At 45.0% G+C, this 16138-nt stretch overlaps 1 protein-coding gene across 2 annotated transcripts in view; it reads left to right on the plus strand.

The window, feature by feature from the left end:
• The window catches only part of aatkb (apoptosis-associated tyrosine kinase b), a 78917-nt gene that overhangs the window by 37845 nt on the left and 24934 nt on the right, over window positions 1-16138 (plus strand). Inside the window, exons 2-3 of one of the 2 annotated variants that reach the window (XM_033611501.2) lie at window positions 2083-2216; window positions 13493-13634. In XM_033611501.2, the coding sequence (XP_033467392.2) occupies window positions 2083-2216; window positions 13493-13634 (276 nt within the window). Of the gene's footprint in view, window positions 1-2082; window positions 2217-8658; window positions 8788-13492; window positions 13635-16138 lie in introns of those variants that run through there. The other variant, XM_078163503.1, reaches the window with a different exon arrangement.

Consider the following 16138-nt stretch of genomic DNA (forward strand, 5'->3'; position numbering starts at 1 on the left):
GTCTTGTTTTGTCTTCACCTGTCCTGTCCTGTCTTGTCTTATCTTGTCTTGTCTTCACCGGTCCTGTCCTGTCCTGTCCTGTCTTGTCTTGTCTTGTCTTGTCTTGTCTTGTCTTGTCTTCACCAGTCCTGTCCTGTCTTGTCCTGTCTTGTCTTGTCTTGTCTTGTCTTGTCTTGTCTTGTCCTGTCCTGTCTTGTCTTGTCTTCACCGGTCCTGTCCTGTCTTGTCTTGTCTTGTCTTCACCTGTCCTATCCTGTCCTGTCCTGTCTTGTCTTGTTTTGTCTTGTCTTGTCTTGTCTTGTCTTGTTTTTTCTTGTCTTGACTTGTCCTGTCTTGCCTTGCCATGCCCTGCCTTGTCTTGTCTTGTCTTGTCTTGTCTTGTGTTGTCTTCACCTGTCCTGTCCTGTCTTGTCTTATCTTATCTTCACCGGTCCTGTCCTGTCTTGTCTTGTCTTGTCTTGTCTTGTCTTGTCTTGTCTTGACTTGACTTGACTTGTCCTGTCTTGTCTTGTCTTGTCTTCACCTGTCCTGTTCTGTCCTATCCTGTCCTGTCTTGTCTTGTCTTGACTTGTCCTGTCTTGACTTGTCCTGCCTTGTCTTGTCTTCACCTGTCCTGTTCTGTCCTATCCTGTCCTGTCTTGTCCTGTCTTGACTTGTCCTGTCTTGTCTTGACTTGTCCTGTCCTGTCCTGTCCTGGCATGCCCTGCCATGCCCTGCCTTGTCTTGTTTTTTCTTGCCCTGTCCTGTCTTGTCTTCACCTGTCCTGTCCTGTCTTGTCTTGTCTTGCCATGCCCTGCCTTGTCTTTACCTGTCCTGTCCTGTTCTGTCCTGTCCTGTCCTATCCTGTCTTGTCTTGACTTGTCCTGTCTTGTCTTGACTTGTCAAGTCTTGCCCTGCCATGCCCTGCCTTGTCTTGTCTTGTCTCCACCTGTCCTGTCCTGTCCTGTCCTGTCTTGTCTTGTCTTGTCTTGACCTGTCCTGTCTTGTCTTGTCTTGTCTTCTCTTATCTTGACTTGTCATAAATGCAAAAAAGTGAAAAAAAGAAAAGAAATGACATTGTTGAATTACTTACATTAAAAATGAAAAAGAAAAGAGAGGAAAAAAGATAAAAAAAGGTCCACACTGAAAAGAAAAAAACATAAATATGTGCAACATGTACACATATGTATGTATACATATGTGTAACCGACCTCAGTTAGGCCTCACTGTAATGAGACAGTAATGAGGCTCATAATGTGTCGTCCTTTTTACACACTGCCATTTATTCTCTGAACAGGAACAGGATATGTACGGGTCAGTCATACAGTTGGCTCACTACAGGCAGCTCACACAGCACACTACCAAAGAACAGCACGTTATCTTATTTTCATAAAGTGCAGTATGCCGTTAGTTGAACATTTTAGCACTTAAACTGTTCAACAACCCACTCCTAACTCTCTCCAGTTACATTTCCATAACTCACAGTGCATATATTTTCATACGGTGGACATACAGACTTTAACACACAACACTTGTACACAGTGCTCGACAGCTCACCTCGGGTACGTCTCTCATGAAGTGGCCATGTTTTAATGCCTGCAGTGGCATTTACCTACCACCTCTGAGAGAGGGCGCCTTTGAGCCAATAACACAGGTATAACCACAGAACTACAGAAGTGCATGACTGTCACTTTAAAGCAATGAAAGGAAGTGGAATTACACACAATACAAACTCTGTTACACCTGCACACATGAAGCTGATCTCAGGGGCTGTGGTTTGTTTGTATGAAGCAGGTTGTTGCAGCAGACGTGTGTTTCTGAGGTGATACAGTTTGTATGTTTCATCCTCTGAATCCTCATCATGTGAGATCGTCTCTGTTATACCAGGTGATGAATCAGCTCATACAGCTGTGAAGTTTCATTTGAGTCAAAACACGATGTCATGTGAGTGTAAATATTCTCCTGAGGAGGCGTCTGATCATCAGTTACTGTTCAATCCATCAGACACAATGCAGTGATACACAGAAGCCTGATGTGTCAGTGGAAATGTTTTACTGTTGTAACCTCACGGCTCACACATGCTTTTACCTCTGTGTCCTGCAGATGGCGCCCCGCTGAGCGAGCTGTCCTGGTCGTCGTCTCTGGCTGTGGTGGCCGTCTCCCTGTCGGGCCTCTTTACTGTCGTCTTCCTCATGCTGGCCTGCATCTGCTGCAAGAAACACAGAACCGGCTTCAAGGTGGGGCCCCTCCTCTGAGCTCAACAACACATACACACACACACACACACACACACACACACACTCACTCATTCAATCAGAGATACACACTCTGACTCTCTGTGCACGTCAATGCTACTGTAAATGAACCCTAAACGTTCCTCTCAGCCTCTCATTAGACCTCTATTAGAGGACAGAAGGTCTGCAGAGTGTTATAGCTGCTGATGGGACACAGACAGACAAGCAGGTGGAGGCTGTTTGTTTATGGAGCATGTTTGTTCGTGGAAGCTGTTTGTGGAGGCTGTTTATGAAGGCTGTTTGTGGAGATTGTTTGTGGAGGCTGTTTGTTTATGGAGGCTGTTTGTAGAGGCTGGTTGTTTGTGGAAGCTGTTTGTTTATGGAGGCTATTTGTTTGTGGAGGCTGTTTGTTTATGGAGGCTGTTTGTAGAGGCTGGTTGTTTGTGGAGGCTGTTTGTTTATGGCGGCTATTTGTTTGTGGAGGCTGTTTGTTTATGGAGGCTGTTTGTAGAGGCTGGTTGTTTGTGGAGGCTGTTTGTTCATGGAGGCCATTTGTTTGTGGAGGCTGTTCATTTATGGAGGCTCTTTGTGGAGATTGTTTGTTTGTAGAGGGTGTTTGTTTGTGGAGACTGTAGAGGCTCTTTGTGGAGGCTGATTGTGAAGGCTGTTTGCAGAGGCTGATTGTTTGTGGAGGTTGTTTGTTTATGGAGGCCATTTGTTTGTGGAGGCTGTTTGTTTATGGAGGCTGTTTGTGGAGATTGTTTGTAGAGGCTGTTTGTTTGTGGAGGCTGTTCGTGGAGACTGTTTGTTTGTGGGGGCTGTTTGTGGAGACAGTTTATTTGTGGAGGCTGTTTGTGGAGGCTGATTGTTTGTGGAGGCTGTTTGTTCATGGAGGCCATTTGTTTGTGGAGGCTGTTCATTTATGGAGGCTTTTTGTGGAGATTGTTTGTTTGTAGAGGGTGTTTGTTTGTGGAGACTGTAGAGGCTCTTTGTGGAGGCTGATTGTGAAGGCTGTTTGCAGAGGCTGATTGTTTGTGGAGGTTGTTTGTTTATGGAGGCCATTTGTTTGTGGAGGCTGTTTGTAGAGGCTGTTTGTTTGTGGAGGCTGTTCGTGGAGACTGTTTGTTTGTGCGGGCTGTTTGTGGAGACAGTTTATTTGTGGAGGCTGTTTGTGGAGGCTGATTGTTTGTGGAGGCTGTTTGTTTATGGAGGCTGTTTGTTTATGGAGGCTGTTTGTGGAGGCTGTTTGTTTATGGAGGCTCTTTGTTTGTGGAGGCTGTTTGTTTATGGAGGCTGTTTGTGGAGATTGTTTGTGGAGGCTGTTTGTTTGTGGAGGCTGTTTGTTTATGGAGGCTGTTTGTGGAGGCTGTTTGTTTATGGAGGCTGTGTTTTGAGGTCTGCAGTTTTTGCAACCATCTTGTGTCGTTGATGTCGACCCTGTTTCTGAGCTGCAGGCTGAAATGGGTCACACACTGCGGAAAATAGGACAGAGAGAAAGATAGTGTGTGTGTGTGTGTGTGTGTGTGTGTGTGTGTGTGCTGATTCACCTCCAGGTTTACAGTTGTCCCCTTGTGGAGATTTTCCTGTAAATAAACAAACAAATGTAGTTTTGTTTATGTTCAGTGTTTCTGTGTAACGCTGCAGCTTCACAAACGTCCTGACAGTATTTCCGTCCTTCCGCAAAGTAGATTTTTATGCCTCTGTGCTGGCGTCAGCCGTCACTGGAGACTTCTCTTCCTTCATCTCATTCTCCTGAACACAATATCACAAGAACACTGTGAGGGAATTTCTTCAACTTTGGCACAAACATCCAGGTGGATTCAGCAGCAAAATGATTACACTTTGGTGATTAAAGGTTAAGGTTTAAGGTCACTGTGACAATACAACATCACAGGTCTTGAGACAATTTCTTTGAAAATGGCACAAACATCCACTTGGATTTAAGGATGAACTGATCACAATTTAGTGGTCCATGGTCAAAGGTCAAGATCACCGTGACCTTGCTTCATTGCATTCTCAAGAATACCTTGAGGGATTTTTTTTTCCACTTTGGCACAAACGTTCACTTGGATTAAGTGATGAACTGATTAAATTTTGGTGGTCAAAAGTCAAAGGTCACTGTGAGCTCAGAAAACATTTTTTAGCCATAACTGACAAATTCATACACTAATAATGACAAAACTTCACACAAATGTTCTAACAGGATAAAATAATGAAGGTCAAGAGGTCAAAGGTCAGCTTGACTGTGACATCATCATGTTTTAGCGTCATATCTCAGGAACAGAAGGGGAGACATTTGGTCAGATACTGAATTGGTGACTCTAATCTTGAAACTGTGCTGATTGTATAGATGTTTTCACAGATGTTGATGGAAACTGTAGTTGTGAACTTTCACAATTTTAGTTTGTTTGAAACCTGAATTATTTACATCCACATCACAGCCGTCTTCTTCTTTTTCTTTTTTCTTCTTCTTCTTATCCTTCTTCTTCTTCTTCCCTCTATTTGCCGGCACATTATTTTTTGGCACATCACCACCAGCAGCTGTCGGACAGCCTGAAACTGAGGAGTATCGTATATCCTGCACACACTACACATTTACATCACAACCTTCCTCAGTCAGCAGGAATGTGTGTCACATCACCCTGTGTGCACGTATTCGTCCTCAAGATTCATCACTAGATACCAACTGGTGGTCACAATCTCCACAGAGTACCTTCACTGGTCACTAAAACACACTGCAACACAACATTTAGTTACTGGGCAGCATCGTCGGCTCACAGGAAGAGGGCTCCTGGTTTGAACTCCAGGGTGTGGGAGCCCCCCTGTGCAGAGTCTGCATGTTCTCCCCGTGTCAGCGTGGGTTTCCTCCAGGTGCTCCAGCTTCCTCCCACAGTCCAAGACATGCAGGTTAACTCGTGACTCTAAATTGTCCATAGGTGTGAATGTGAGTGTGAATGGTTGTCTGTCTCTGTGTGATAGTCTGGTGACCTGTCCAGGGTGAACCCTGCCTCTCACCCAATGTCAGCTGGGATAGGCTCCACCTCCCGTTGACCCTGAACAGAATAAGCAGATACAGGAAATGAATGAATGAATGAATGTAACGCAACACTCAGTGTCTCAGTGTCTGCCACTAAAGTGTAGCACTATTGTTTAATTGATTATTTCACTGACAGAAAAATGATCAACAAGTTTGTCAGTGTTTAATCATCAGTCATCTCGGATAGTTTGAATAATGAGGTACGATTGCCTCTGGGTTCATCTCCATCTTCTCTCTTCACTCTCCGCCTTTCTGTCCTTCATCTATTTTCGCTCACTGAGCGTCTTCAAAAGCACAGAGCAGTGTCTGTAGCTGTGTTACATAACTTCCTGCCTTATCTGTTTATAACCGTACGTGTTGGACGCCTGTTCCTCACATACAGCCGATCACAGAAACACAGTCTGTATCATGTCTGCTCTGTGTCTTTGGCGTGTTGGACCACCCAGCTCGGACCTGTCAGGGTGTGTCCGAGGAAAGGGGCCGGGGTAGGAGAAGGGGGAAGAGAGAGGGCGCGAGGGCGTGAGGGCGTGAGGAAGGGCATACCCATGAGGCCGCGGTGCATCCGGCCTCAGGGCCCCATCTGGAATTAGATACAGCCTCTCCCAGAGCAGGAAGAGGGGGGTTTCACAAAAAACCCTCCAAGAGGAGACGAGAGAGAAAAGCTCCCTGTGTTTTACAGACGCTGTCGGAAAGATGAGAAACTTCCTCTAACCATCCTCTCAGCTGCTGTGGGGGGGCTGCTGGGGGCTGCTGGGAGCTGCTGGGAGCTGCTGGGGGCTGCTGGGAGCTTTGGACTCTGCTTTAGGGTCAGAATTATCATTACCCACTGCAGACTCTGACCTTTAAAAAAATGATAAAATTCTTTTTTAAAGTAAAAATCAGTTTTTGTCCAAAGTCTTGTAGTTGGAGTGATTTGGGTGGTGGCAGAGATAAAGCTATACTGAGGTGTGGTCAAGCTGTGTGTCGATAAAAGGGCGCCGCGGCAACGTGAGCGTGCATCCATTGCCGACGTGATGAGGACGAGGCTCAGGTGTGAGCGCGCTGAGAGTTGAGTCAGCTCAGGGGACGGCAGACGTACACTCCAGTCCCTCTATAGCTTCACACCTTTTGGGTGCAAATTTGTGTTTCCTAAGATAGTGAAGGAAAGACTCACCCTACTCTCCTTCTGATTGGTTAGTACTTGTTGCCTTCATTGCCTTCGTTGCCTTCATTGCTTGGATTGGTTGGGTTGAGGTTAGAAGAGTGAGACTGATTAGGGTTGGGGTAAGAATGTCAGGGGAAGCCAATCAGAGGCAGAGAGAGGCGGGTCATTTCTTCACCATGCTAGGAAGCTTACGGACATCTGTGAGAGACCATGGATGTGTAAAGAGTCCTGAGTGTTGGAGGCGGGGCCTCGTTCATTCCTATGAAAGTTGCTCAGTGGCAGATGAAGCCAAACTGGTTCAACTGCTGCTTGTTTAATTACCCGGTTAATCTGGAGATTATCAGCACTATGTCTGTGTTGTGCGGCCCATAGAGCAGGCGGACGAGCGTCTTACTTCCCCCTACCGAATGTCTAACTACCAGTTTAGCGCCCTGTTAACCTGAATGGGAATAAAATGATTTCATCTTGCAGCTCATCTTGACTTTCCAAATGTTATCGGACAGAACGGACCAAATTCTGAAAGCGAAACAAGTAACTTCTCTTCTGTGATGCTAAAAAAATGTATCCACTGATTTACAGATGTCTCTTTCCCAGTGTAAGTCTATGGGTAAAAGTCTTTTTGGGCCTCATGGCGTCAGATGACGAAGCCTGGAAGCTGCGGTACCACTGTTTGGCCACTATGAAAACTGGCTTCAAAGTCCGGTGCAGTTCTTGGGGGCCTGTGTAGGACCAGCTCGGTGGTATTTTGGGGGGTTACGGCGGAAACTAACCAGCAAAATAAATAAATAAATAAATAAATAAAATGAGGTGAAATACAAGAGGCTTTTACTTTCAGTCCAGCACTCCATTGACTCAGTGAGATATAGCACCTCATTTAAAAGCTCAATCCATAGACTAAATTTTAATGGCTCGCTGTGTGAACATGTGGGAACATAGTGCCCACTGCCTATCCTCTGGTCTCTGCTGGTTAGCTAACGTTAGCTAACGTTAGCCACAGTAGCTATGTGCTGGCCCGGCGTTGCTGCTGTACATGGTGGCCACCTTCCCATCTCCCCCCAGGTGGCCACGGTGAGTAAGCATCTTCATTTTAAGATGCAAAATTCCTTTAGCATTTTTAGCCATGTCAACACCACTCGCCATGCTAACACTGCCAATGGTGCTAACAGAGCTAACACTATTACCAATGCTAAAGGCTCAAAGTTGAGGCACATACTGACCAGGGCGAGCTGGGGGGAGACCGGAGGGTGGGCACAATGTTTCCACAACACTGTGGCATCAGGACAGCGTTAATGTGCGACGCTGCTAGCTAACGGTTGCTTCCACCAGACCTGCATGGTGCACACTGCTCTCTGGAGTCTGACATGCAGTTCAGTGTAAAATTACTTCATCATCCAAAAATGGATTCATGCACACTTAAATCTCTGAATGTAGCAGCTCAGATTTCTTTCCATAAAAAACCTCAAATCAGAACACAGTTAATAATTAATACAAAAACACAGAAGCAACATTTGGGTGAACAGTTTGTTTTTAAAGATTATATTCAGTTGTAATAAGATCACTCAGTCCATGAACAGCCCCCTTAACTCTGATATAAAAGGTTTAAGGGGCTTTTAAGGTGTAAAATTAAGGGCTTTAAGGTCAGGGTGAATGTGTTAAGATTTTAAGGGTTTTTTAAGGATTAAGTTTAAGGTTTGGTTTAAGGCCAGCTGAAGTTGAAGGTCAGGTTCAGAGGTCAGCAATGAGAGCCGTCGGTCCTCACATGTTCAGTGTGTTAACCAGAGATGTGTGTGTGTGTGTTTGTGGGGACGGCCCCGCAGATGTTCTTGGGCTTCTGGGAGAGAGAAGAAGAAGAGAGGAAGAGAGGGAGTGATGTCACATGTATAGTATGTGACCCCCCCCCCCCCCCCCCCCCCCTCCTCCCACTTGTATTTTTCTGCCTCACATTTATGCGGGGGCTCAGTTTCTCTCCGTCCCTCTGAGATGACCACAGGTTCACTGAACTGGGAGACAGACTGCTCCTCCTTCTTCCTCATCTTCCTCTCCCTCCATCTGTCCGTCCGTCCTTCCTTCCTCAGCAGTCAGTCAGTCAGTCAGTCAGTCAGCTACAAAACCTCTTCCTCCTCCTCCTCTTGCTCCTCTCTGGACTCAACAATGAGACTCTGTCTGCAGAATGATGATGACTTTTTCTGCAGCAGCTTCTCCTGGCACCGCCAGCCTCCTGCCGCCCGTCACACAGCTGACCACCCAGCGCTCCTGTTGGTGCAGTGGGTGCCTGATGGTGCCTGATGGGTGTGTGATGGGTGCAGGTTTTCAGTGTGTGTGTGAGAAGCAGAGGTTGAGATGCTGAAGCCGAAGCTGAGCCATCCGTCCCTTCCTGTGGACTCTGAGGACAGGTAAGCTGACACATGTTCACTGAGTGTTGTTTCACCAGCAGAGCTCCAGCTGAGGCGTTTGGTTTGTTACTGGACAGTTTGAGAATGAAATCACTTCATATGAAATCAAATCTTTGAGCAGATTTCCATGTGAAAACCTGTGTGTAAATCTCTTGATGCTTTTTCTATTTTTAACCCTTTAAAAACCAACGTCCCGTGCACGGCTGCAGGACAATGTTGTTTGTATGATCCTTTTAAAACAGTTCTACAATAAGAACTGTAAGCATTCATTCTTTGTGCAGCAGAAAGTGAAGCCTCCTGTCTTGGCCTTATGTTACCTTATCTTACGTGCAAACATTGTATTGCGCCAAATTTATGCCTAAATTTCCCTGTTATGACAGCAGGAGATCGTTGTTTGTTTAATCCTTTACATATCGATCTAAAATAAAAACCATAAGAGACAGAACACTCATTCTCCTTGCAGCAGAAAGCGAAGGCTTCTGTGTCATCGTGTCGTACATGATGTCACTGCACCACGCTGCAAGTGGTGCAAAACTGAGCTAAAACGCAGCAGAGAAACGAGGAACACCTTGTCACTCTGCTCATAAAAATCTACAAAACTATATAATGTTAACAGTTTCAGTAACTTCTGAGAGTTAGGAAAAATTTTGATAACTTTTCTGCAGTTAGAAATCTTTTGGATTATAATGTTTTGTTTTTTTATTTTGTAAAATCTGATGAAAAAAAGTCCACTTTGTTTTGTAAGTTGCAATTTTTTTGTAATACTTTTATGATTTATTTTGGTGCATTGACTCACAAACCTTTTAGCTCAGTTTGCACAGATTTTTAGGGAGGTAAAGCATTTGAAGATACTCCAGGAAATGACGTCACAATGAGCAGAAATACCAGTGTGGACACTGGTGGCACGTTTTCCTGCGTCCTGAAATGATCAGACGAACGACAGATTGATTTTCTCTTTTCGATATCAGTATGATTTCTTTGAGTTTTGGAGCGTTGGCTGCACAGACGTCACATTGCATGCTGGGAAACTGTCGCTCATTTCTCCTTGTTGATTTGTTGTTTTCAGCTCCATCTGTTCTTCTTTTGTCTTGAATATTTAAGTTTTGTTTGATCAGATGATGGTGTCTACGATGAACACTGAGGTGGGAATATTCATGTTTAATATTACTGATAAAATACAAAAAAAAGGCAGAATTTCATAAGTGTTGACTGCAGACATAAAGTTCTCATGTTCACTGAATATGTCTGCTGGGTATTCTGGTTTTGTTTTCCTACTTTTATTCTTATTTTTTATTTATTTTTCATGTTTGAAATAAAATTTTATCTAAAAGAATCGAATCCGATCCAGAATCTGAAGATTGTGTGCAGGCTCCACTGCAGGATGTGTGTGTGTGTGTGTGTGTGTGTGTGTGTGTGTGTGTGTGTGTGTGTAGAGTGAAACCACATGTTGAATGGAGGGCGAGCGAGGCCGTGTGAAGATTTGGATGTGAGGCTGATGGAGGGCGGGGTTGCAGTGTGCAGCAGTGTGTGTGTGTGTGTGTGTGTGTGTGTGTGTGCGCTCACATTCTTCTGGGACAGGATGGAGTGAGAGATGGAGGTGTTTGTGTGTTTGTGTGCGTGCGTGTGCATGTGTGTGTGTGTGTTTGTGTGTGTGTGTGTGTGTGTGCTCACATTCTTCTGGGACAGGATGGAGTGAGAGATGGAGGTGTTTGTGTGTTTGTGTGTTTGTGTGAGTGCATGTGCGTGTGTGTGTGTGTGTTTGTGTGTGTGTGTGTGGGTGGGTGTTGCAGAGGGCTGCAGCGGGTCACATTTTTCCAGTGTTGGGACCCCTCTGCTCTCCAGATCCAAACTGAGAGACTTTTATTCTGACATCCGGTCTGTGGACGCAGCCAACTCCCCCCCCTCCCCTCTTCATCCTCCCCCCCTCATCCTCTCTTCATCCTCCGCTCTCTATCCTGTGGTGTGTCTGGACCAGGGTTGCAAATTAACTATTGGTAACATTGATGATCAGTTAATCGATTAATCGTAATGTCAAACTTGATCACCACCCTGCGGTTGAACGCCTCCATGAACTCATCAAGTCTCCATCCATGTCAGTGAAAACATGGATCCTTCACACACACAAGATCTATACAATCAGCACAGCTTCCACTTTGACATTAAAACATGATGATGTCACAGTCAAGCTGACCTTTGACCTTTTGACCCTCATTATTTTATCCTGTTAGACATGTGTCATGACCAAAAACATGTTCTGTGAGGTCACAGTGACCTTTGACTTTTGATCACCAAATTCTAATCAGGTCACTGTTGAGTCACAGTGGGATGTTTTTGCCAAATTTGCAGAAATTCCTTTAGCCTCTTCTTCAGATATTGCTTTCATGAGAAAAGGACGGACAGATGGATGACCCAAGAACATAATTCCTCAGCTACACCTAGCGCCAGCGCGGAGGCATAAAAAAATAACTAGTTTTACTAAACAATTTTTTTCCACAATCGAAGCTCACGGCAACATGTTGCGTCTTCTCTGACATCACTGCAGACAAAACAATGCGTAGAGGCCTGGACACGCGAAACACATTAAATACAACTGAATAATGCTTCACTCTACACGCTTCGTTCTCAGATGTCGCCGCCGCGCTCTTCTTCTGGACCACAAAAAGGCCACAGTGTCATAAAATCTGGTTAGAGCCTGCAGGGTGTTTCCAAAAACTGCTAAAGTTGTTGCTGACACTGATGTTCCTCTCTCTTTATCATCTTTGTTCATCTTCTCCATATTATTGTTCCAAAAGCAATGACATCATTACAGAAGGCGCTCCACCCAACGAGTCCGTCCGTCAGAGGACAAAAGAGAGAAAAATACATTAATAAACAGAATGAACTCAGTTTGATCAGAGTCTGTTCATCATCGTCACATGATGATTTAACGTTCAGAGGAATATATTCTATCTTAATTATTTCTTAGTTTGTATCAGACTTTTTCCACTTTTTATTTACACGTTTTTTCTCAGTGACTGATCGAAGCAATAACTCTTAACGTTCTTAAAACCTAGACTCATGTCTTTGGTTCTGTCTCTGCAGAGTTATGGTTCACACACATTAACCCGTTCAGAACCTGATTATGTTTTAAACACAGTAACACACTCTGATGGTGGACTTCTGCTCTTAATGCACTTATACTCACCCTCCTGTCGATCAGAGAGATCTGGTTTGAGACTTTGGTCGATACAGATGTTCGGCCCAGATGATTTGAGACGTTAGCAGATCCAGTCTAATGTCGCGTTCACATCAAATGCGATACAAATTTTTGTGTCGCGTTTCTCGTGCGAGTTTGAATGCTAGAATGTTTTGTGTTGACTCACGTCATACACACATGAAATGGCTGAAAGAACTTCTGCAGATGAGTCCTCAGCGTCATACCTCCCTGGATGATCTCAGTGCTGATTGGCTACCACGGCGCTAATCGGTTGCTGAAGTTCAGATTTTTCAACTCATGAATAAGTGTATGGTGTGAGATTTTTTTTTTTGGTCGCTGGGCTCTTTGGCAGAAATGGTTCATTGTTGTTTGTACCTGTTTTTAAGCTCACAGTAAAAATAATTTGTTCTTTAACATCAGGTTGTGTTGTTAATGTGCTAACTGGCCAACTTGCATCTTGAATCCGTCCTGCCACACTTCCTGTTTCCCTTTTTGAATGATGAATATATATACAACTGCCGCCTGCTGGTGTGGAGAGATATTTCCTGTCATACAGGCACAGAACAGGCGGTTGGCTGTACTCTCTGTGGTGTGTTCAAGTGCAACTTTTCAGCTGAGACACAGGCGATGTGAAGCGACATGAGGTGATGCAGTAGTCTGCTTTTGTCGTAGTTTTTTAATGTCCGTGTGGTTATGTGTGGACGTTTAAACCTCCTGACCTGCTCACAGACTCATCGGTGGCGCCCTGAGCATTTCAAACATATTTGATATTTAGGATTTAAAATCTGGATTATTACATCGGTATGGAGCAGCTGACGGTGTTGCCAAGCAACAGTAAACATCCTCACTCCAGAGGCTAACGTTAGCTAGCATACCATTGTTGACAGATATTAAAATCTCCCGTCCAGTTCTCACTGAAGAACAGACAACCTGTAGAGTCTCAGTGATCGTGAAGAAGCCATCGAACACTGATCAGACTTATTGATCAGCCTCCTGTTTGGAGCCTTCGAGTTTGATCAGTTTAAAGAAGTGCAGGAAGTCCTCTCTGCCTGTCTCATCATTGAGTGAATGTAGATCTTAAACATGTCTTCCCTTCGTGCAGAGTGAGAGTGAGAGTGAGTCACAGCGGCTGCCAGAGAGCAGCTCAGCACTAAAACCATCAGGCTTAATAGTGAAGATGAGGATTGGGATACATGTAATCTTTGTGTAAATCACGCTGGCTTTGTTTACACTCTGACGTTCCAGTAACGGCTCGGAGGAACAGGACAGCTTGAGTCAGTTTATCTCAGCTCTGCCGCACAGCTCCGGCCAAATATCTACACAAGTTTCTTTATGGTTTCACATACGCACATCGCTACAGTCAGACATTACATGTCGCTCAGCGTGCATCCATCAAGGCGTGTGTGAGGTTTGTTTGTCCTCACCTCTGTGACCTCACCTCCTCATCTAACACCAGCAGCCTGTTCCTCTGCGTGACCTCTGACCTCTTCATGTGTTTGTGTTTTCCAGGAATTCAAGAATGTGGACGGGGAGGAGTACCACGCAGATATGTCCACGTTGGCCTCGCCAGCCTCCCAGGGCAGCCCGGACGTCTACATCCTGCCGCTCACCGAGGTGTCCCTGCCGGTCGCAAAGCAACCTGCTCGATCAGGTCGGTCCAAGTCTTCATTCTGTCAGTTTAACCTCCTCAGCTCCCTCAGTGGCTCCAGCTACTGTCAACACACTGTAAACATAAACCCACTGCACTAATCCATGCATCCATCTCTGACAAATCAGCCTGCAGCCAAACCCGACACAAAAGTGGACAAGGTCCAAAACCTGATCACATTTTATTGCTGAGACTTGTTTATTTATAATTAATAATGCTAATGACCAATTTTAGCAACAGTAACAAGATAAGAGAGCCCGGTCTCACTTCGAAGTCTTTGAAATCTAACGCTTGGGCAGTGACTTGCGGCGCCAGAAACCAACGCAAAAAGGTGTCATTTCACGGACTTACACCCGAGAGAGCGGTGTTCGCATCCCGTAAGACTGTAAAGCCAAACCTGTTCATTTTTGCTGAACCCAACCACGTGTGTGTGTTGTTGAAGGAAAAAACGGAAGTTGGCAGATGTAATGCTTTTATTTTGAAAGACACTGGACACAAATACAGTTGTCTTATTTGAGGACATTCGGACTTAGTGATGTGACATTCGCGAACGAGCGGAGTCTTTGAACCGGCTCTTTGAAGTGAACAAGTGAACAAGCTCTTTAGAGTGAACGAGCCAGTTCCTGATTTCTTTGTTTTTTGCTTTAAATTTCTCTGTATCCATTAATTTCAGATTATTTGATCCGGAACATAGTTTGTGAGGGAGAAAGACAGAGCAGCCGCTCACCGTTCACTTCAAAGAGCCGGTTCAAAGACTCCGCTCGTTCGCGAATGTCACATCACTAGTGCAGCGTGATCACGTGATGCGACAAATCAGCAATGTGATTTGTCGTTGAACATACTAATACCCCCCCACGCGCACACACACACACACACACACACACCAAAAAACCTACAAACGAATCGCATCCTTGAACCGGCTCTTCAAAGTGAACGAGAAATCCCATCACTATTCGGACTTGACAGTTGTATTATCCTAGCATTTGACACAGGCCAGTTACCTGTGACAGACAAAAGGACATTCCTTGTGGCTTTACAAATAAACCCAATGTCCCCATATAAGGACATCATTGTTTTCCAGAACTACTTGATACGATTCGGAGCCACTGTTTCGTTATTTAAGTATCAAGCCCCACTGATCCTGAACAGAAATTAAAAGTGCATACCGAACAAAGCTTAGGTCTCAGGAGGTTCACGAGATTTATACTTTCTCCTTCAGCTGAGAGGGATGAGACATTAGATGGTCGGGTGGACAGAGAATATTCTGATATCAGTCCTGAAGCTTGTCAGAGTTTGTGATTTACGTCCTGAGTCAGTTCCAATGAACCGATGTAAACCTGACAGCAGCTCAGTGAAGGCAGCACAGGGCAGGGTGCGAGGGTGATGTAAGAGCGAGGAGAGCTGTGTGTCCCCCGAGGGAGCACCGCCCTGATGCTGGCCTCAGTCAGCTGGGTCTCCACCTATCCCACAATCCCTCGCTGCATGTCCCCAAGAGTGAACTCTATAACTTCACTCTCTCCCACAAACATCTGTCTGTTACGTAACCAGGTCCAGGTCCAGGCGGCCGGCCCACACTGCTGCTGGAGGGAATCTGAAGAATGTGAGAGCTGAAAACCCTCTGACTCTGAGGGACTACTGTGGTCCTGGTCCTGTATCAGTGGTCCTGGTCCTGTATCAGTGGTCCTGGTCCTGTATCAGTGGTCCTGGTTGTGTATTAATGGTCCTGGTTGTGTATTAATGGTCCTGGTTGTGTGTTAATGGTCCTTGTTGTGTATTTATGGTCCTTCTTGTGTATTAATGGTCCTAGGTGTGTGTTAATGGTCCTGGTTGCGTAGTATTGGTCCTGGTTGTGTATTAATGGTCCTGGTTGTGTATCAGTGGTCCTAGTTGTGTATTAATGGCCCTGGTTGTGTATCAGTGGTCCTAGTTGTGTGTTAATGGTCCTAGTTGTGTATTAATGGTCCTGGTTGTGTGTTAATGGTCCTAGTTGTGTGTTAATGGTCCTGGTTGTGTGTTAATAGTCCTAGTTGTGTATTAATGGTCCTGGTTGTGTGTTAATGGTCCTGGTTGTGTAGTATTGGTCCTGGTTGTGTGTTAATGGTCTGGGTTGTGTATTAATGGTCCTGGTTGTGTGTTAATGGTCCTGGTTGTGTATCAGTGGTCCTGGTTGTGTATTAATGGTCCTGGTTGTGTATTTATGGTCCTGGTTGTGTATTTATGGTCCTTGTTGTGTATTAATGGTCCTAGTTGTGTATTAATGGTCCTGGTTGTGTGTTAATGGTCCTGGTTGTGTGTTAAAGGTCCTAGTTGTGTGTTAATGGTCCTGGTTGTGTATTAATGGTCCTGGTTGTGTATTAATGGTCCTAGTTGTGTATTAATGGTCCTGGTTGTGTGTTAATGGTCCTGGTTGTGTATTAATGGTCCTGGTTGTGTATTAATGGTCCTGGTTGTGTGTTAATGGTCCTTGTTGTGTGTTAAAGGTCCTAGTTGTGTGTTAATGGTCCTGG

Source organism: Epinephelus lanceolatus, chromosome 21 (genome assembly GCF_041903045.1).
Source record: "Epinephelus lanceolatus isolate andai-2023 chromosome 21, ASM4190304v1, whole genome shotgun sequence".
NCBI lineage: Eukaryota > Metazoa > Chordata > Actinopteri > Perciformes > Serranidae > Epinephelus > Epinephelus lanceolatus.